At 42.3% G+C, this 22,229-nt stretch overlaps 2 protein-coding genes across 9 annotated transcripts; both read left to right on the top strand.

The window, feature by feature from the left end:
* Positions 1-2,218: 2,218 nt before the first annotated feature.
* Positions 2,219-11,888, top strand: rassf1 (Ras association domain family member 1). 7 transcript variants are annotated; one of them, XM_010900633.3, is made up of 8 exons: positions 2,219-2,321; positions 3,421-3,476; positions 3,588-4,175; positions 6,063-6,196; positions 9,944-10,048; positions 10,195-10,483; positions 10,637-10,752; positions 10,894-11,888. In XM_010900633.3, the coding sequence occupies exons 3-8, from the start codon at positions 3,803-3,805 to the stop codon at positions 11,041-11,043; spliced, it is 1,167 nt and encodes a 388-aa protein (XP_010898935.2). In that variant the 5' UTR covers positions 2,219-2,321; positions 3,421-3,476; positions 3,588-3,802; the 3' UTR covers positions 11,044-11,888. The 7 variants fall into 7 exon arrangements, with proteins under 7 accessions (XP_010898935.2, XP_019910741.2, XP_034143442.1 ...); XM_020055182.2 differs by having other exon boundaries at positions 2,244-2,321; positions 3,317-3,476; XM_034287552.1 differs by having other exon boundaries at positions 2,271-2,321; positions 3,452-3,476.
* Positions 11,889-12,063: 175 nt separating this feature from the next.
* tusc2b (tumor suppressor 2, mitochondrial calcium regulator b) lies at positions 12,064-15,088 on the top strand. 2 transcript variants are annotated; one of them, XM_010900631.5, is made up of 4 exons: positions 12,064-12,244; positions 12,818-13,054; positions 13,367-13,487; positions 13,719-15,088. In XM_010900631.5, exons 2-4 carry the CDS (start codon positions 12,903-12,905, stop codon positions 13,782-13,784), a joined length of 339 nt encoding a protein of 112 aa, XP_010898933.1. In that variant the 5' UTR covers positions 12,064-12,244; positions 12,818-12,902; the 3' UTR covers positions 13,785-15,088. The 2 variants fall into 2 exon arrangements, with proteins under 2 accessions (XP_010898933.1, XP_010898934.1); XM_010900632.5 differs by lacking the exon at positions 12,064-12,244 and adding an exon at positions 12,274-12,611.
* Positions 15,089-22,229: the final 7,141 nt, after the last annotated feature.

Here is a 22,229-nt window from a genome sequence, read left to right on the forward strand (position 1 = left end):
GAGTATTGTTAAAAGAAGAGGTGATGCAACACAGTGGAAGGCCTAAACATGCCCCTGTCCCAACTTTTTTCAAACGTGTTGCGGGCATCAAATTCAAATGGGCATGTATTTTTCCAAAAACAATAACATTTCTCAGTTTCAACATTTGATATGTTGTCTTTGTACTATTTTCAGTTAAATATAGAGATAAATGTATAATTTATATATAAATGGATAATTTGCACCTCATTGCATTCTGTTTTATTTGCATTTCATGCAGTGGCCCAACTTTTTCGGAAACAGGGTTGTAGAAAAGAAATGCATTTTGGAAAGGATGATGCAACCCAGTAGGCCTTGGGATATGAAAAAAGATTCAAGAATGCAACTGAACATTCCGAAGTAATTTCCTAAATCTAGAATGATGCACAGTCCAAGTTAAAACTCGTGATTGCACAGTGCTCCCTCTGTTGGGCCGCCCGCGTAGTGCTCGTTGCATTGTGCTGCATGTTGCTCATTCACTGCTGTTATAAACAGCCACCTGGAATACCGCCCATTCCAAGCCACACCACTCAATGAACACACAGTGCTCCCTCCACTCACTGGTCAGTGTGCTCCAATTCCCCCCAGACAAGCATGTGACTTGTGCAACATGGTTAGATGCTGACACATTCTTGTTAGGGCACAATGGCCCTCTGCGCAGACATGCTACAGCCAGCTGTCTCAAGACTCCCGTGTGCTCCTAGGATGAGCCATGTCCCTCTCTCCTCTATCACTTTCCATCCCCTCATCTCTCAGTGAAATCAGCTGGCTCTCAGTTTCTATTGCGACAGTGTACAAATACGCAAGAAGTATGGACACTTGACACATGATTCATCGTGGTAAAGTTGTGTTACTTCGTCATTCTGGTTGCTATTTGCCCTTACAAGAAAGAGGAGATACAGGCTGAAAGAAAACTCCCTTCTTCCCACATGAAATGATTTTGGTTCCGGCCTTCAGCAGGGCCCGTGCTAATAAAACGACATATGTCTTCATTTTGCCGCCAGTTCTGTCATGTTGAATGACTGGTTAGACTAGAGCCTGTTCGGATTTATGTTTCAAAATTAATTAATTTCAGAATCCAGCAGCTAAAAAAAAAATCATACATTCAAAACCAATTAAAAAAATGTCCAATGGGAGTGAAGAAGAGGATCCCCCCCCCCCCCCTTGTTAACCATGGCTCTGTGCCAAACTCTCTCTCTTTGTCTGCCCAGTGTTTGTTAACTACTCTGGGCCTCTCAGAGTCCTTCCCATCCCTTCCCTGTGATAAAGATGGGGCTTCCTTTCTGAGCAAGGCAAGGAAGAAGATAATGGATGAACATAAACACACTTGGTGACGAATCATCAACAAGAGGGAATGTAAATGATTATAGGCCTACACCAAGCAGACCTCTAAAGCATCTAGTTGTTTAGACATCTGCAAATCAAATAACATTTTACTTACTGTTTTGTAAACTGCTGGTGTCAACTAACCGTTAAATACTTACTTTAAAAAAATGCTAATCAAAGTAAACCCCATTTAAAAAAAGGATTAACTGTTCAATATTGCTTGTCAAGACTTGTATACAAAATAAATACGATACTTTAAAATGTAGTGTCTCCTATGTATCTATAATATTTAATCAGTCAGACACCACTTTTCTACACTGGTAGAAAAACGGTATGGAAACGATTATGTGACTGTCCCCATACCACAATATTTGTAAAGGTCTTTTATCATTGAACCCTTTCCACAGAGAGTTCTACATGAAAAAGAAAATGATTCAAACGCCAGCAGAGCAGACTCCAGGACCACTGTGGAATAGTTTTGACAGTCCTAATAGAAACAGCCATTGAACACTTTTGGAACCTTTTTAGTCATATATTAATTATATTGTAATATACAAAATGACCAAGGAGGTCAAGCACAATATTAAATCTCATCAAATAAAGTGTTAGGTCTCAGTTCTTCCCACACCTTGTTCGTCGACTTCAGCACCTTTGGGAAGGAACAGCTCCCGAATGGAATTCACCTAGACATGTTTCAAGTCAACAGAAACAGAAACACTTATGGGAATTTGCGATCTGTTTCATGAAGGCCAACCTACCGGTCATTGTGAGTGAGAAGCGACATGAAACAGGACAGTTAAATACCGGATTAGGCAGCAGTAATCTGTCGTATACTGCGTGCATGCGCAACCATTGCAAAGAGTGATTGTCGAGCTGTTTTTTGGGGGATAGGGAGGGAGGGAGAAAAAAACGACATCAACCTTGGAGCTCAGTCATTAATACATAACCAACGATTGAGAAGGTGAACACGAAGAGTTGTAAGTACGCTTCCTAAATTCACTTTTACGAACGTCTGTTTGTGGAACATCATTGTCGGTCGTACACGGTTTCACTAAAAACCGGTCTCTCGCCGTTTCATAGAAACTGGTCGTTTTGTACCATCGCCATCGAGAATAGTGTTTTTGAAGAATGTATATCTATAGGCTGTTTAATTAAGTTTAAAGAAACGTCTGTAACTAAACTTGTATTTGATGAGCTCAATAACAACCTCGGACTGGTAAATTAGGCTACGATATAATACAAATAGGCTTGGCTTTTAGCCTTCCGTATTAGTAAATTGTTTTTTTAACGAGTGTAACAAATGTGCTACTAATTTATAACTAACGTGAATAAGTGTTGCTGCGCGGAGTGGTGACCCAGTTGAAGAGCCAGTCGATTGTAGCGGTTGTTCTTATTCACGTCACTGAATTTGGGCTATAGGGGACACGAAAGGGGGTTGAATGGGGGAACAAAAACTTCCAACAAACCTTTGAGTTGGGAGGAAGCATATTGCAATAAACTGCATTAAGATTGTTCACAGGTAGGCCTGGGACATTACTGGATGTAAGGGGTCGACCTCTGTCCGGGACGCTCTAAACTGAAAACTGAGATGCATTTTCTTTTAAGCGCTAAATGGACTAAATAAGCATTCTGCACAGTGCACATGCTTGTAATAGTAATAGGCTGTACATCACCCTCTAAATGCTGTGGTTAGACGGGGACACTAGTGACATTTCTATAATTAATAATGAGTCTATAATTAATTATTATTTTTCTTAATGAGTGCCTCTTTTTCAACAGTTACATGAGCAGAGATGGCCTTTCATGTATTATTTTTGTCATGTGAAGGGCTTTCTTACTGTTAGGTGAAATCTATGCTCCTGCTGTGAGCTCCATTCCCATGCAGGATTAAACTGGTCATCTTGTCCCACATTTTATGTATAATCTTATGAATCCTGGCTTTGGCCAACAAATATTAATCTCTTTTTTGTAGGCCGTATTTCATGAAGTAGCCAGAACCAGATTTATACTTTACCCTTACTTTTGCTGCCTTTTGAACAAAATGTACATTTATCTCTTGCTTTGCTGGATGCAAAGTACATCTGTGAATGGCATGGTGATGGAAAAGACTGCAGCAGTTTCCTGTAAAAAAGGTAAATGTTTTGTCTTTCTCTTCCTGGTAGACACAGATATCTGAGTCGTGAGATGTGATTAAATCTGATAGTGATTATAAGTCTAATAGTCTACTTTTGGAATTCCCTCAGATTTAGAAAGCTGGTTTGTCTGAGATAGCCGGAAGAAAAGTTCTGCGGATACACAAAACGTCCCACCAGATATGGACTAAAACCAGACCTCAGAGCCAACACCTTCAATATACAATATCTAACATAATCCAAGCTTTAAATATGGATGCTACAACAGTGAATGGACATATTAATACCAGCAAGACTGACTCCCCTGTGTGTACCGGTAGTAGTCCATGCTAAACATGGGTAGTGAACCCCCCCAGGCAGTTTCCCGGCTGTTCGCCTGGGTCAACGGGATGTCCAAGTGTGAGCTGATTGAGCTGAAGGACCTCAGCCTGAATGATCGAATTGAGCTGGCACCAGACCCACCAGCACCTCTGCTCCCTCCAGCGCCCCTGACTCCCAGACAGGTGAGGGCTCTGGAGAGGCCCAGTCAGGCGGTCCGGATGACGGGGGACAGTGTTAGTGTTGAGGGGCCCTCGTGGTTCCCGGGGCAGGGTGGGAAGGGACATGACTTCCAGCCTTGCAGCTATACTCAGATCGCATGGTGCGACCTTTGTGGAGAATTCATTTGGAGCCTCTACAAACTGAGCCTGAGCTGTGTTAGTAAGTACCTGTGTGTGTGTGTGTGCGTGTGTGCGCGCGTGTGTTTGTGCATGTGTATGAATACATGCATGCATTTACAAACAAAGCAGCTTGCTGAGCCGGTAACTCTTCCGCTTGATTCGACACACGCATGTCTCAGAACCCAGACATCCACTATACAAGCACACATCACTCTCCAGCCTCACACATCTCTACCAGTCGAGCCAATCAAAAGCTAGCTAGTGAGTGTTGCAAACATGGACACTTAAGCCTAAGGTGTTTATTTTACACCTCTCCATTATAGATGTGTGTGTGCTTAGGATCACTGTGTTTGCTTGTAGATATAATGTGCAAATTATTCATTTTTGTGTGTGTGTGGGTGTATGAGGAGGTGTGAGAGATACTCGTCTGTCTGGTGTGTTGGCACTGGATTCATAAAAATAACGAGCTTTTTGGTAAGACGTTTCAGGAGAAGTCACATGTGCAGACAGCACGAAAGTTGTGGGTTCAAGTACAGGTGAAAAAGTACAGGAGTCAAAGTATTTAACTGTGTTCATCACTTTACGGGAGCAGAGTAACCATGTAAAGGGAGTTCAAAACTAACCAGTGATCCATTAAATAAGAATGTAAATGACCAATTAAGGGTTAGGGTTAGTTATGACCTGGACATTTAGCTCTTCCTTAGGAACTTCCCAAAACTGGTGAACACATCAAAGTACTGTTACTTAGTACTTTTGAGACCTCTGGGGTTCAAGGTGCACTGTGGGCCGAAATAAAGTGGAAGTCGTACTTGCTAAGCAAGTAGCCTGCGACCACTGTGGAGCGAATCCTCAGGCTGAAGTGTCGTCACTTGCGCCATAGAAATGCCAGCTTTTAGTCTCTGACAGGCAGACGCTTCAGAAGATTGGTCATGTGTGCAAGCAAGATAGAGGTGCTGATTTTAAGCCTCTGTGTGAACTGAATCAGGAGGAGGTGGTCATCGGAATGAGCTGAATCAGGAGGAAGTGGTCATCGGCATGAGCTGAATCAGGAGGATGTGGTACTAAGATAGCAGGGGATGTCCTTAACATAGGGAATTTACAGTATATTGTGGAAGTATGTTTTCAGAGAAACATTTTCTTGTTGGTTGATAACGTCTCTCAGATAAAACCAAGAACAAACCTATGAGAACCCACTAACATATGTGACAAACAGCCTGCTTTTTGGATTTATTTTCTTATCCAATCAGGTGAGAGCATGTCCAGAGCACGACCCTATCAACAGGAAGCTCTGGGAAGCCTGTGGTTTTTAGAAGTGAAGGGACCGCAGGAGCATGGGAACATTCTTGTCTTCTGATAGAGCAATTGGACTGTTTGCATTTTTATTTCTTTAGTGGCAGTCAAAGGGGAAACTGCAACAGCTATAAAAAAGGTATATAGCCAATCCCAAATGGAACCCTAGACCCCATGCACTTGTGGAAACCTGACAACATCTTTCACTTCGTATCAAAATGGAAATAGCTTCATGGATGATCAAAGTGGAAGTTTCAACATTATGCTTATTGCAGTCCAGTCATAGCAGTCCACACATTATGGTTGTAGGGTCTAGTAATCCATTAACATTTGAGCCTTTGGACAGAATCAACAGCAGAGGGCAGTGCAGACCTAGCAGAGGGCAAGACAGGCCTATCAGAGGGCAGGACTATCAGAGGGCAGGACAGGCCTATCAGAGGGCAGGACTATCAGAGGACAGGACAGGCCTATCAGAGGACAGGACAGGCCTATCAGAGGCTGCTTTGCTGCTGTTTCTGACCCTGATGGCACTAAATGATGATGAGAAAGCTGCAAAGTAGAATTAAGTTAACAGGGTTGCGGTCAGTTCCTTTCCCATTCCAGTGAAATCTGTCTGTCTCTCTCTCTCCTTACCTAGACTGCAGTTACACCTGTCACCACCATTGTCGACCTTATATCCAGTTGGATTGCAGCACAGACAGTAGGCTCCTCCCTACTGATGAAACAGATGTTTCTGATGACATTGTAGAGACTGATACCAATGTGGATGTGGTAAGTCGCCTCACAGGCCTTTAGTGTCTGTTTGACAGTTGCTATGCACCTTGTTCCTTAAAGATTAGCTCCTGAGATTTTGTAGAATTTCAGCAAAGAGCTAGATGTGAAAGTGGAGCTCATGAGGCGTAACTGGTCCCCGTAATTTTGTGTACGATATCACCCATCTTGTATGATATAAACAGTGCCCTCCATAATTATTGGTCCCCATTGGAAAGATTAACAAAAAAGGCAGTGAAAAAATATAATTGTTGTTTATCAGTTTGATCTTTCATTCAAAATATTAGATAAATCCTACCTTTTCTTTGGTGTAAAATTGTACAACGCAAAAACGAATTTAAAGAAAAATGTAAGAAAATAAACATTTTAAAATTCATATTTTTCTCAAAATATGTCACAATTATTGGCACCCCTGCATTCAGTACTTTGTGCCTCCTCCTCTTGACTAGATAACTGCACTTTTTCTTTTCCTTTATGGTTTGATGCGGTGAGAGAACCCATAAGAAGGGAACTGACAACATTCGCCCATGAATGATCTCATTCAGCGTACTTGTTCCTTGTTTGTTGACTCTCCTCTTCAGTTCATCCCACAGGTTTAGGTCAAGGGCTGGCTTGGCCATTGATTCTCTGGTGAGCCATTTTGGCATGGATCTGGTGAAATGCTTTGGATCATTGTTCTGATGGAAGATCTAATAATGACCCAGTTTATTTCTCCAGGCAGAGGCAGACAGATTTTGGTCTAAAATCTCCTGGTATTTGACCAGTCCATGAGTCCATGAAGCCATGTTTTCTGACTAGAATCCCAGAGCCATCGGATGCTATACCGGACACACAACATAAAGTACACACCACTGTACTCAGTGCCCCATTCACACAGGTTCACTCAGAGTTTGTGTTGAGAGTAGGGGCTTTCTTTTGGCCAAACAACAGCCAGTTGGATGCGCTGCTGCCATTTTGTGGTCAGCAAAATGTACGCTTTGGATTCTAGACAATAGGGCTTCATCTCCTCTATTCCTTGTAATTCGCATCACTGTGCACATATTCATTTTGTTAAATTTTCTATCAATATTTTTTATTGACCTGCATCTTAATTTTTGGGTCCATAAGTAAGCATTTGACTGTTTTTCAACATATGTGGTTAAAAAGGCAAGTGACAAATAACATTTTATTAGATTTGATGTGTTACAACCTGAAGAAATACATAAAAATCACCTTAAATCAAGCGCATATTCAATTACTCCCTCCTTTGTGGTGCTGGGACTTCCAGATTGTTGATGCAGAAACTGCTTTTCAGAGCTTATAGTCTCAGAGTGCCATATGCTCACAGAGATAGAGATTTTACTGCCTACCTCTTAAAGCTGCCTGTCTGTCAGAATGGCCAAAGCCCCCGCATTTAAACAAGGGGTGTAAATGAGGAGGTTGTTTAGCAACAGCACAATAAATCAGCTGTTCTAAATTTGAAACACAGGAAATCTCCCCTTACTCGCACAACTCTTTAAATATTACTCAACAAATGTTCATATATTATTCAATGCCAGACTTCTGCTACATCATTTCTAGGCTTTGTGAAGGCCAGCTTCCTCTTAACAGCACCAGAGCCAGGAACACACTTTATACTTGTCAGTATGTATCCTTGTAGTTTTTGTGTGCTGTGGTCTAGTCAGTGAACACGAGCAATTACTGTCACAGCTGAACCTTTGACTTTGGAAAGATTTTACAGGGCAAAAGGAAAAGCTTGTTCTCACAGCAATGTAGGAGATAGAGTTTGTCCTACATCAAATGTGATATATAACCACATCTAGTTATTACTTACCTTGAAAGTTGTATATTTTGAAATAGGATGGTTGTTCAACAATTCACACCATTATTGTTTTAAATGAAAAGCTTTAACCAAAAAGCCATAACAATTTTTAACAATTACACAATTCTATGGTTAAAACGATGTACCCTCTGACATCATAATTCTGGAACCGGGCGCTGAGCGTGAGCCCCGCGATAATCACATATTCAACTATCTTTACAGCAAAGGATAGTGGGTGGAGTTACATTCTCATTTAGTAAATTTCACGGTCCGGTCTGGGGCGCGCTAAGGATTGCCACTCACAGATCACAAGTCTTGCAGACCCTCCTGTCAATGTGAGGGACTGCTGTTACGGGACATGTAGACAGAGACTAAGACGGTTTTTTATGTATATATTAATCAGTATTTTGCAGTATCTCATTTTAATTAATGTTGAAACCCTTGAGTGGATACACAGCGATTTAGTGTAGATAAAGGCTATTCATCTGGTTTTAAAGGAAATTGATGAGGGGCAAATAAATTGCCTGAGCTAACCTTGTTGTATAGTTAAGTCGTTGAACGAGGCAATGGACATTGCCTCTTCGTTTGAGATGACTTGGGGAAGTACAACCAGCAGTGGATACTGTAGCCAGGACGATTCAGACTCAGAGTTGGAGCTCTTCTACACGGCCCGCACGTCCTTTAGTAAAGTCAAAAGGAAAACGGTGAGGCGTTGCGTGAACACTTTAAAAACAGTTATTGAGGATTTTGTGTTTAAGATTGTGCAATATGTTTATTGATGGGGCCTGCGTTGCATAGCCTAGTCTGTTGTCAATAATGTAGTTCGTTCTGCGTTTTGTAGCCAGCATATAAAGCCTTGTATTTTCTACATGGACATGCTACTTTATATTATACTGTGACACTGACAGATGTTAGGCCTTAGAAATCAGGGGGGAAGGGAGATCAGGCAGTTTTGTTCAATAGGTTCATTTTGGTCTTTCCAATTGTGTGTCCATCATGCATCCCATGCTGAGTGATACCACTTAACTAAATTAGCTACAGTAGTTTCAAGCTGTGTGGCTTTCATTGCATTTGCATAATGGTATGTTATGGTCCTTAGCATACAACAGACTCACATTTACATGCTCTGAATGCTCCACAGTCACACTTTTGATTATTTCTGCTGTTCCAGTCGGTGATCGTTGTGTTCATGAAATACACACACTTTGGAAAATTGGTACAAAGAGATATTGTTCCTTGTGGAAATTCTTAATATGTTCGGACCGGTCAGAGACACAATAACACACCAAACCCTATATTTATCGACTGTGTGTGTCCTCTGTAACTTCCTCTACACTGTTCGTGGGGAAGGCAGGGTTTCCTGGTGTACTTTCTAGCTGGGATTCCTAGGGTAGGGGTTGGGAGCGGAAGGCTGAACACTTCTTCCTGCTTCCTGCACCTGGCTTTAGACCCAAGGGACTGGATTTAGTGCTTCAGGACAGAAAGAGAGATTCTGTTCTAATGTCAAAAAGGGATGCCTTAGGACAGGGCTATCCAACCCTGTTCCTGGAGATCTACTGCCTTGTAGGTTTTCTCTCCAACTCTAATTTAGCACACCTGATTCTAATAATTAGCTGTATGAAAAGCTAAATCAGGTTAGCCACAAATGGGGTTGAAGAGAACCTACAGGACAGTAGATCTCCAGGAACAGCGTTGGATAGCCCTGCCTTAAGACATGTGCCACTGTACTAGCAACTGTAGGTGAAAGGGAAACAGTTCAAGTTGACATACATGGCTATACAACGCACTTGATTTACATAACTTTCCATAAAATATATTTGGTTGGTCGCTGCTTTAATACTGCTGACGCAGGTATATGATATAGTTATAGAAAAACAATAGGCGCCTTGGCCAGCCTACTGCTGGGATATTTGATGTGAATCCCATCTTCCTTACCTTTGTTGCAGATTGAACCTATAGACTGGGGGAAACAAGTGCTTTCTCTCGGTGACATCCAGCAGAAGGTAAAGGAATACAACGCTCAGATCAACAGCAATCTCTACATGGTGCTGGTGAGTAAATTAATGGACACACACACACAGACACAACATCTCAGGTAGAGAGACGCACGCGTGCTATACAGGCCCATTATGTTCACGTTGTAACATGTCCGTTTACAATATGTTTAAGGACTCTGCTCCTCTATCCCCTTTTTCAGAACCGAGATGGATCATACACTGGCTTCATCAGGGTCGTTTTTAAGCTAACTCGCCCTGTGTCACTTCCGTCCCCCGCAAAGACATCCCCACAACTGGAGGAGGGCCAGCAAGAACGGGGGCTGAAGCGCCGGACCTCCTTCTACCTCCCCAAAGGCACGGCTAAACACCTGCATATTAGCTCACGGACACGGGCACGAGAAGTCATAGAGGCCCTGCTCAATAAGTTCACAGTGGTGGACAACCCTGCCAAGTTCGCCCTGTTTGAACGCAGCGAACGTCAAAACCAGAGTGAGTGTCCGTGGACTTTCTAAAGGCACCGTCACGAATGTGCCCAAATCACTTAATATGACACCAAATGAGACACCGTATTAAGACTCCCTGGCCTCCGGTCATTCTTTTGTCCTTGCCGGTTTGTTTCACCTCTTTATTTCCCTTTTCCAGTATATCTCCGTAAGCTGTCTGATGACGAGCGTCCGCTTCACCTGCGTCTTTGTGCCGGACCCAATGAGAAGGTCCTCAGTCTGGTGTTGAAAGAGAATGAAACCGGGGAGATCAATGTGAGTACTCGTCTCCAACACGGGACATACAGCTTGTGATTCGGAGAATGAGCCGCACTGGAGAGCGCTGACATTGTAATTCCTCTGTAGTGTAAATGTATTGCATTCAGATTTAACATCGCGTTAACCTCTCCTCCACAGTGGGATGCCTTCAGCTTTCCTGAGTTGCGCAATTTCCTGCAGATCCTTCAGCGCGAGGAAGAAGAACACGTCCGGCAGATAATCAAGCGCTACGCTCTTACGAGGGATAAGATGAAAGAGGCCTTGGCTAGTGGTACCGCCCCTGGCTGATGTGGAGTGGCATGGGTGACATCATGCTGGAGAGCCAAACACAGGTATAACCTGTGGCCACCAGGAGCATGGCACACAATACGCCAGTCTGATTTGCCTAAATAGAGCCCGGCACAGCTATTACTACTACTGTAGCTGTGGATGGCAACTAGGGCCATTAGGGGATAGATGGGGGGGGGGGAGACAGGAAGTCAGAGATCAATCATGATAATGCCCTTGAGATGAGCAGGGATATAGTAGTGTAAGCCAGGAGAGAAGATGGGGCAAATCAGTGGGCTAAAACTACGTCTGTGGAGCACGGATTAGGGCATTTTGCAGTAATGGAGCATGTAAAAGGACTAGAGGATGTCGCCTGAGTGGAGAGACGAGGCCGTAATTGACTGGAGATTTCCTGGTCTGGACACTGCTGGAGCATGGGGGTTTCTCACAGAATTTTTTTTGCTGCTGCTCAGGGCTTTTTCTGGCGGGGCAGGGTTACTGTATTGAGCTGTCGTTACTCTTCGCATTGTATTTAATAAAGGGATTGTTGAATGTGCCCAACATGTCATTTTGATTTGGGCTTCTCCTAGAATTTAATATCATGTGATTAACTAGGGTTGTGTTCAATGAGGCACATTATAGAAAAAATATTTTGCAATGGATAATGCATTTTCTTATTAGGATATGTTTTTTATCCTACTGAACATGCCCCTGCTTCCTGCAAAGTCTAGTGCCATAGTTATTTAAAGTATTTTGACGTTAAAGTAGGCGTCTTATTGTAATGAAATATCTATGAAACAGATTCTACAATATTTTGAAATACTATGTTCATATCCTTCTAATTCTAATAAAAAGATAACAAATCAGGTACATGTGATTTTATCATTATTTTGCTATCAGTGTTGTTATTATTGAGTAATCAAGTTTTACATCAGTATCTGCTCTTCATCTCCATCTGTACCAACATGGAAAGCGAAGAACTTTCTCTAACCTTCCATTCTGTGTAAGAAACAAAACAGTGGAAATGACGTAAATACATGCCCTCCCATATGACGGAAGTGAGAGGCTAAATGCTAAGGTTAGCTGTGTAAGCGTGAGAGGGCTGTTTGTGTTTTGACTTTAAAGCTAGCTACGTCAGGTTAGTGTTCCGAAGACATTCGGCGTCAAAGGAAGTTGGCACATCAAAGATTTCATACGACTCACCAAGCTGAAATTGCTCTGGGTATGGCGACAATGAATGTGCTTGCAAGCATGCAACCGTAATCAGGGACAACGTTAGCAAGTCACCTAGCTAGTTATCTTGACAGCTAGTATGGCGTTTGGTAGCTAGCTATCTTATACACGGCTATACTGATATGGTCGCATTTTACCCTCAGACAAGATCGGATGTTTTGCCAAATAAACTCGATACCGGAACCTGTTTCAGTCATGACATGCAAACGTTGCATCTGTTAAACATGAACGTTAGTGAACAGTCAGCTGCTGTAGCTCTTTCCGTGTGATATCAGAAGGACGTTGAATGTGCTGTAAACACTCGAAGCCAATATAACTACATTGGCTTTGAAAGCTAACGCTACGACCAAATCACAGTTATGTATTTTTATTAATATAAAACTAGATGAAAGACTAGAAACTCATGCTATATAGTAAATGGCTATGTTGGGTACTATCGGTTATAGTTGTCAATGTAAGTGTTCACCTCATGTGGGTAATGTCATATTTAGCTAAAGAAGCAGCAGCTATCAAAAACACTTAATTAACTAATACCTACGAACTTTCTCTGTAATTCCTTTAGATTACATTTACGTCAAGACCCATCAACACCATCAAGCACCAACTAGCTGCAGTCTGGCCAAGCAAATAATGTCCTACAGTTGAAGATGGGAGGTAGTGGCTCCAAAAAAGGTTACTGGCCTTTTGCTGGTTCCAGCAGTGGTGATGGTGATCCAAACAAAGAGGGAGTCGACGAACAGTCACTGGCAAGGCTCCGAAGTTTCAGAAATGCCACGCCCTTCGTGTTTACCAGACGGAGGTAAATATAGCATCACAAGTGATACATGGTTGTTATGTGATACAAGGTTGTTCCAGCTCTCTTAAATGCATTAACTGTAATTCAGTCTGGATGAATTACTGAGAAATGTATATGTTCGGTAATGCACATTCAAAAAGTCACAGATGAGCGCCCAGTGTGCCCCTTCACAGATTTGAGCGGACTTGGGTGTCCTGAGGTGTAATACAACTTTGATTTGAAGGAAAATGTTCACTTACAATGTTGACAAATCATCTGTCATGTCATTATTCCTTCCAGCCAAACCCAGCTGTAATCTTCTGTTTTATCTGCCAGCTCTTTGTACTTTGACGAGGATGGAGACCTGGCCCACGAATTCTACGAGGAGACAGTTGTAACAAAGAACGGCCGCAAAAAAGCAAAATTGAAGAGGATCCAGAAAAACCTCATACCTCAGGTTAGCAGTCCTCTCATAGTTTACAAAATTCAGGGATTTGCTCACTGTTTTCTGTCGCCATCCTAAAAATAATCTAGTAAAATTGACTTAACTTAATGAAAAAAATAAAATGAACCACCTCTAAACCGCAGCCGTCTCTGAAAATCATTGGAATCGTCACTGAAAACGAACATCCACAGAACCAATAATCTTTACTGTGCTCATTTGTTTTGTCGATTTCTCTCCCTACAGGGAATCATAAAGCTGGATCATCCCTGCATTCATGTGGATTTCCCTGTTGTTCTCTGTGAGGTGTGACGAAGCCGGGCAGCGCGTTTTGAGACCAGACTCCGACTAGCCACTGTGTCAACTCCGTCCCACCCACCCCGTGTGCCCTCTCCACCTGTGCTTCACCCTTAAGCCCTCCACGTACCCTCTAAACCGCCATGGTCTCCCTGTGATGACAGCTGGCCTGCTCCCTGACCCGCCGGGCCGGACGGGCCGACTAAACAAGATGGGGTTGAGCCTCTGCATGTGGACCCATTAAGATGTGTGCCGCCATGTTACAGTGCCGAGTGGCAACTTACTAAGACTGTGGCTGAGCTGTGAAAAGCGCCGGATAAGGTGGTTGACGACGACGTCATTCTGTTCCTGTTAACCCATTCAATATATACAGTGATGGTCGTGTGCGTGCGTGCGTGCGTGCTTACGTGTATGTGTGTGTGTGTTAGTGGATATGGAATGAAGTATGATATCTTGTCTGTCTGTCTCACAGCACAGTGTGTGCTCTGGAAGGATGACCCATTGTACTTTAAGTAGAATGTACAAGGCCAATTTGAATTTAATCACGGGCTGTTAAGTAGACTAGTTACTGCAAGGATAGTCCAGCGGACCTGTATATTTTAAAACTAGAGAGTGATAAACTGTCTGCACGGAGCAGCGTGAGGAACCGGTGAGGAGGGACGGGATTGTTGGGTTTAGTCTTCAGAGCTTCCAGAGTAATAAGGCTTAACCAATCAGCATCAGGGCCATATCCTGGGGTCAGAGGTTTAGCAACATTTGATTGCAGATTTTGACGTGTATGAGAGGAAAAGTAGCCCTATCATGGCCTGATATAAATTCCACACTGTATGCTGCTGCTTGCCTGTCCTTTCCCCATGGAGTTTAGACAGTCTGTGGCCGTCGTGATCTGAGCTGATTCTAATGTGACGTTTTGTGCTGTTTGGCTGGCCGGCTGTGGTGATCATGGTGTCCCAGGACAAGGCCTCATATTCGTATACCTTACTGGAGGTGCTGGTCTAGGATCAGTTATAATGAGGATTATATGGATTGATTGGGGGTGTGTGTGTGTGTGTGTGTGTGTGGGGGGGGGGGGGGGGGTGATCCTAGGTTGGCAATCCCACTCTGAGGTGTTTTTTTTGTGTATGGGCCCAGGCCTCATGCCACACTCATGTACAGACTAGCAATGACTCAAGTCCCCTGGGGAAAGTCCTGTTCTTTCGCTGCTTTGAGCGCGATACATTTCACTGTTAATTTATTATAACTGTTAAAATGGCATTTTTTTTTTCTTTCTTTTTTTAATTACATCTCAGAATATATCCAAATTTGTGTCTCGCTCCCTTTATTTCTTCCGCACACCATTTTACAACCTGATGTCCATCAACTGGAGGTGTTGGTCACATTGCCCTGCTCAGACATCAGCTGGTGTTGTATGCTACGGCACCAATTGTGTCATTGACAGATAATTGTAACATGTGATTTGGTTGATGATGCATTACCTCACAGGTGTCGAACCGGTTCCACAAAGGGCCGAGTGTCTGCAGGTTTTTGGTTTTTCCTATAAATTGGTTCCTAGTTCATACCTACACAACCAGGTGAGGGTAGAAACTAACCAATCAGTGACCTAATTAACCAATCAAGTACAAGGAGAGAGCAAAAACCTGCAGACACTCGGCCCTCCGTGGAACCGGTTTGACACCTCTGCATTACCTGCATAAAATATATGCCTAAGCCAGAAGGTGACCTGTAATGCATGTAGTTCTGTTTCTGACCAGGGCAGTTACCCTGAAATGCCCTCACGGTTCTTGGTTTGAGAATGTATTCTTATGTATTCATGTTTCAACCACAAGGGGGAGAATCTTGGCTCTTTCCCTTAAGGAGAATTTCACCTGCTACTGATCTTTAGTCGTGACTGTTAAAAGCAAATTGAACCGTAGATTAATTTTTCTTTGCTTTCGGGGTAAGAAATCATTTACATCAAGTAAAAAAAAAAGGCTTTAAATTATGAAACCTTGGCCAAAGAGAATAATAATGAACAACTCATTAGGGCGGGGCCTATGGTCTTTGTGTCCCACACACTGGAGGTCCCATTGGGAAAAAGACGTCCTACTGGCTTAGTTCATGGTAGGAGAAACTGACCAAACAGGCACTAAGGAAAATATAAAAAATATCTGGTTTCTTTTGTCTCTGCCGAACAGTCAGCTGTGATGGCGTTGGCTTTGCCTGGGGCAGGGGGAACTAAGCAAAGCAAAAATTCCCTCCCATCCTCTTTACATGTAAGCAGACAGAGCTGCACGGGCTGGGTAAAAGAAAGAGGGAGAGTCTCTAAGCTGGTTGTCCTGTTTTCTGTAGTCTCCAACGTCCTCTGTCTGACCCCATAAGAAAGGTGATGTTGCCTCCCCTTAGCTAATGAGAGTGTGTACAGGTGTTAGTATTATCAGCCCTTATCAGCCAATTTCACTGATGGAGAAAGCTTACCTTATCTACTAAACGTGGAAACTTACAGCCCTCTCACTAAGAATGGAAAAAGCATGTTCACCAAGTCATATTCTATTGAATGACCATGTCTGCAGACAGGCACACACACTTTCCTCTCATTGCCCCTCAGGAGAACGTTAATTTGATTTCAGAGCTCCCATTGGCCAATCTCCCAGACTGGTCCCCTGCAGTCTCATTTCCTTGAGGTAATCACTGTTCTGAGGACAGACGCTGACCTCCCTGGAAAATGCACCATGTGTATTAATTGGGTGAAGAGTGGGAGTTTCTAATGTTATAATCCATGCCATATGGACCCATGTCTGAGTTTTATGGGCTTTTGTCTGATAAATTGCTTGTTGAAGGACAATAGTGATCAGATCCTGCTGGACATGAATAGAACTGTCTAATGTAAATGTACAGTAATGCAAAAGTCCTTGGGTTCTGGGCACAGACAACAACCGCAATGTCAGGCCACTGTATAAAAGAAAAAGTTTTAGGAATGTGATTAGGTTAACTTATAAGTAAATCATGACTGACAGATCAACAAAAATAACAAGTAGTTATTAATGATGCATAGTGATTAAGATTGCTGGCTGCAATGTTGACAGTCCATTAAACTATTATTTTTTAAACGGGAGTAAAGTTCCTGGAAGGCTATGTTGCGTGGGGGCGGGGGCAGTTCATCAACCATATTCTGCATATTTGATATACATTACCTTCTCAAGTAATATTTCCGGCAGTCTGAATGTCTGCGAGGGTGTATAGCATGCTGTTCTCTTGTAAATTGTCTGATGACCCACTTCCAGATGACCCACAGTAATCACATTGTGACTTCATTAAACTCCAGAGCATAGGGTAGAAGCCACAGATGGAACTGATGCAGTTTTGCCACCACTTCAAATGAATTTATTGTTATCCAGAAAATTGTGTAACAGGGTTTACAGAGGTAGAACCTGGTTAGAATAATGACACTAACCATTACTTTACTTCAGAGGTTAACTTTAACCCTTTTTTAAAAAAAAATTTATACAGAGGTAACATTAACCAATATTTTGCCATGATTCAAACAGGGCTCTACCTGTGTGACCACAGAGGCATGCCAAAATCATCAATAGGACCAAACAGGGTAAAAAAAAACAAGAATATAGATAATCTTTATCACACTGCTCACTCAATCAGGAAGTGTACACCGGCGTCCCCGGGAGAGGAGCGCATTCACCGGTCAACAACCACAAATCAGCTTGTCGGCTTCCAAGCCCACCACAAGGAGTCACTAGAGCGCAATGAGACGAGCCAACTCTTCCACTCACTCATCCACCCGTCATCTACCCACACCTACAGGACTCCCAGGCACATGGGTATAACGTGACCAGGATTACATCTCCCGGGAGCAATGACACAGCTAAACCGGAAGGTATGACCTAAGCCACTGTGTCAACTGGGCGGCCCTACATTACTGTTTGTTGACAGGCTTGAGAGACTTTCAACCAGCAAAGCCCTTCAAAGGCTCTGTAGGCTCTACGATGTGTTTACACAAGTGTTTCAGTCGGAGTGGGTCTCTGCACTTGGCCGAGTCGGCAGCTGCGCCCAGGCCGGTACCAATGAGTTCATCTGCAGTATGTCCTTGGCCCTGGTGTCAGCACGGCAAGCTCTGTACTGACGCTTGTCTGCCGGCTGTCAACTGCAACCACAGGTCACTAATGTTCCTGTTGTTTCAGGAGGCCTTCCTGTTCCCCAGTTCTCTACATGTCCAGACGTGCTGGGAAGGGAAAGAGATACAGGGAATGAGAGATAAGTGCCACCTGGGGAGAATGTCACTGACGCGCACACAGAAAGAAACGACTGCAACTCTCACCAGGGGCTGATTGCGTGGTTATAGGGTTTGGGCTGTTCTTGGATGGGGCTGCCTCATGCCTTTCGCATGCATCACCTCTGGGAAAGGTGTCCATTGTAACCTTTGGGGTGTTCTTTGTCCATCTGTAAGTGTGTTTTGTGTGTCCACAGAACAGACATTGCCTGCGTCTTTATCCAGTCACGGGAAATGTTTTCCCTGCTAAGCAGTCTGTATTATTGTTGTGCTTTGGTGGATAAAAGAATGCAGGGTCAGGATCCACTCTACTTTATTGCTTTCATACACGTTTTTTTCCTTGTCTTCAGCATTCAAAAAAACACTCTGAGGTGAGTTGCTGTGTATACTGTTGTCACAGGAGGGAGATGAAATGCCTGTGAATTGTTTGTTTTATGTCTGCATTTTTCCACAAAGCTAGAAAAAATATTCCAGAGGTGGGGTGAAAGGTTTTCTATTACTGTTACGATGGGACTTTTCCGAAAACAGGAACTTACTAGAAACCCCAAATACTCTTTTGGCCCAACAAATGGCATCATTAGTGACATAGTTATTCAAGATGGTTTTTATACAACCATTTTCTCCCCTTCTTCACATAATATATAGGCCTAGTGTGGCATAGTGTGAGTATTTATGAGTGCATTTACTGTCCATTCCTCTGGGAGGAAATTTTTATTTCAGTTCTAAAAAGTAAATTGGTGTTTTCTCCTGTTGTCATATAGTCTTTGTGGATTTTGATTTAATGGATTTAATGTGTCATGCTGCAACTAGTGAACCATGTAAAATGTTTGTGAGCAGGACGGGGGCCAACAAAAATAAATACATGTAAATAAATGAAAAAAGACAGAGATAGAAAAGTAAATGAAAGCCAAATAACCATTGTGACTCATTTTGAGAGTAAAATGAACCATGTTCCCTACATGTGGCTTTTTCTATTATCACTGGCCATCTCTTGTCCTTACAAACCTTTTGGATTATTGGTATCCTGATGAAGATAGGGCCTGCAGGGTCAAAGGGGTCTTTCTCCCTACAAGACAGTCTGACCTGAGTCTTTGAATTGGGCCTGTTTCATTCAGGTTTCTCATTATAGGGGTAGAGTTCAAACTGTTTTTACTGGAGGCATCTAGAGGCTCTTCGCATTTCAACCCTATAATGAGATGTCCAATATGGCGGCGACAGGTTGAAGGATCGTTTCCAAGAACAACAACAGTGGCAACAAATCCGTAACACTGTCCATGTCCATCCAGAGGCAAACTAAAAAGGTACTGCTGAACCCTATTCACTACTTGAGCGTCTTTAGAGATTGCTGCTGGCTTTTGCCCTTATGCCCTTAGAATTGAGTGTTTTTGTCAAGCGTATAAAAGCAGCTTTTGTTTGGTCCTGTGCAGCAACACAGTGAGGGCTGGTTCTGTCACTCAATGAGTAAGTGACAGTCACGCAGTGCAAATCGTGGCAGTCTTCCACGGTTAAATGTTTTTTTTATGTAAAACTGGAATTCTACACCTCAAGCACTGCTCAGGTCTGGAGAAGCTATTGGCTTAACTCGCCGTTTTCTGCCCTCCCAGCAACCTTTAGATCCCACAGCCTAACTTCACGTGGTGTTTGGTAGCTAAATCAATTTCATATGACAATGAATTCTGATTAATATTACAAACCTGTTTCCAAAAAATTTAGCCGCTATATGAAATGCAAATCAAAACAGAATGCAATGATATCCAAATCATTCATCCCTAAATTTAATTGAAAATAGTACAAAGACAACATATTGTTAGATTCTGTCAATTTTTTATCCATGAACAAAATGAATGCAACCGGCAGTCAGGGGAGAATCTTTATTTATCACGAGTCCAAGATGTTGATCATCCATAGTTACTCACATGTTCTCCAATAATCACAAGGTTAACACAGTCTTTTATACCAATACACATAGGAGGCGGTCAGTGATTGTAGCCAACCATTACACAGTCCATTATCCTCCAATAAGAAAGGTTTTTCCTACATGATACGCTTGTATGGTATGTTCCAATCTCCCCTATGGTCCATGGCTCTATCGATAGAATCTATGACAGTCATATGAACAGTTCCTAGCAGGAGCTGTGGACTGGGTTGGTGTGGCCTATCAGTAATGGCCACCACATCTTATCTATTGTCTTTTGTTCAGCGTTAGTCAGCACATATGCATTGTGTTGACATGCCCATTTCCTCTCAATATCAAATGTTGAAACTGAGAAATGTAATGTTTTTTTTTTTTGTTCACTTTGAATTTATAGCCAGCAACATGTTTAAAAAAAGTTGGGACAGGGGCATGGTTCCAAAAGTTGCATCACCTCTTTTAACAATACTCAGTAAGCATTTGGGAACTGAGGAGACCAATTGCTGTAGTTTTGGATGAGACATTGTTTCCCATTCGTGCTTGATATTGGATTTCAGCTCCTCAACAGTTTGGGGTCTCCTTTGTTGTATCTTTTGTTTTATAATATACCAAAAGTTTTCAATGGCTGACAGGTCTGGGCAGCAGGCAGGCCAGTTTAGCACCCAGAATCTTATACTCCAGAGCCATGCTGTTGTAATACGTGCAGAATGTGGTTTGGCATTGACTTGTTAAAATAAGTAAGGCCTTCGGTGCCCATGATTCCTAAAAATAATTGACATTTTTGATTTGTCAGACCAATGGACAGTTTTCCACTTTGTCTCAGTCCATCTTAAATTAGGTCAGGCCCAGAGAAGGTGGCAGCGTTTCTGGATCTTGTTTATATTTGGTTTCTTCTTTGCATGGTAAAGTTTTAACTAGCATTTCTGGATGCAGCAACATACTGTGTTCAGAGACAATGGTTTTCGGAAGTGATGCTTGGGCCCATGCAGTGATTTCCACTACAGAATCATGTCTGTTTTTAATGAATTTGCCGCCTGAGGGCCCAAAGATCACTGCCAACCAATATTGGTTTCAAGCCTTGTCCCTTGCGTACAGAGATTTCTCTGGATTCTCTGAATCTTTCAATGATAATGTACCATAGATAATGAAATCAGAAGTGATTCCTTAATGTTTGCACTATTTGCCTACACAGTCTTTCACAGGGTGGTGAACCCCTCCCCATCTTTACTTCTGAAAGACTCTCTGGGATGCTCTTTTTATACCCCATCATGTTACTGACCTGTTGCCAATTAACCTAATTAGTTGTGAGATGTTCCACCAGGTTTCATTTAGCATTAACAACTTTTCCATTCTTTTGTTGCCCCTGTTCCAGCTTTTTTGAAACGTGTTTCTGGCATCAAATTCAAAGTGGGCATATACAGCTCCGGAAGAAATTAAGATACCACTGGTCCTTTTTCTTTCCTTTCCAAAGTAGTTGAAAGGGAAATTTTGAGTGAGGAACAGAAGCGTTCAATTTGCAGTGGTCTCTTAATTTTAACCCTTCTGTTCCTCACTCAAAACCTTCCTTTTTTGGAAAGGAAAGAAAAAGGTGCCAGTGGTCTCTTAATTTTTTCCAGAATTGTATTTTTCAAGAAACAATAAAATGTCTTAGTTTCAAAATTTGATATGCTGTCTTTGTACTATTTTCTATTGAATATAGGGTTTAACTGATTTGCACATCATTGCATTCTGTATTTCTTTACATTTTACACAGCGTCCCAACATCTTTGGAAACAGGGTTGTACATCTTCCCTTGAATTAGTTCACTTTCATCCACTTGCTAACAGCAAACTATGCATAATACTGACTGGGCCAACAAACCTCTATGGATCTGATTGACGAATGTAAACAAAAAGGAACGCAAGCCATAAATACGACTTAGAAACGTTTTATATATATTCTTACATGTGAAGCTATATCATCATAGGTAAAAAATGGAGATTAGAATATTAATAGTATTAATATTTTACAGAACAATTTATTTCAACCAAAGAAATACATGAATGGAAAATAGTTCTTCAGGGGGAAAAATGAATACACACCGAAGTACTTGAATACTAACTTCTGTACTTCAAATATTCGAATAACAGAATTTGGTACACATGTTGCAAACCCTGTCAAAACATAATACTGCATTTGATTGGGCCAGGTGGGTGGTGTATCACGACAAGTTTACTTTAATTGCTGGAAAGATTTATTGCACTCTTCAAACAATTGAAACGGCTGAAGACTAGACTGACAACAACAC

The sequence above is a fragment of the Esox lucius genome, chromosome 17 (genome assembly GCF_011004845.1).
Source record: "Esox lucius isolate fEsoLuc1 chromosome 17, fEsoLuc1.pri, whole genome shotgun sequence".
NCBI lineage: Eukaryota > Metazoa > Chordata > Actinopteri > Esociformes > Esocidae > Esox > Esox lucius.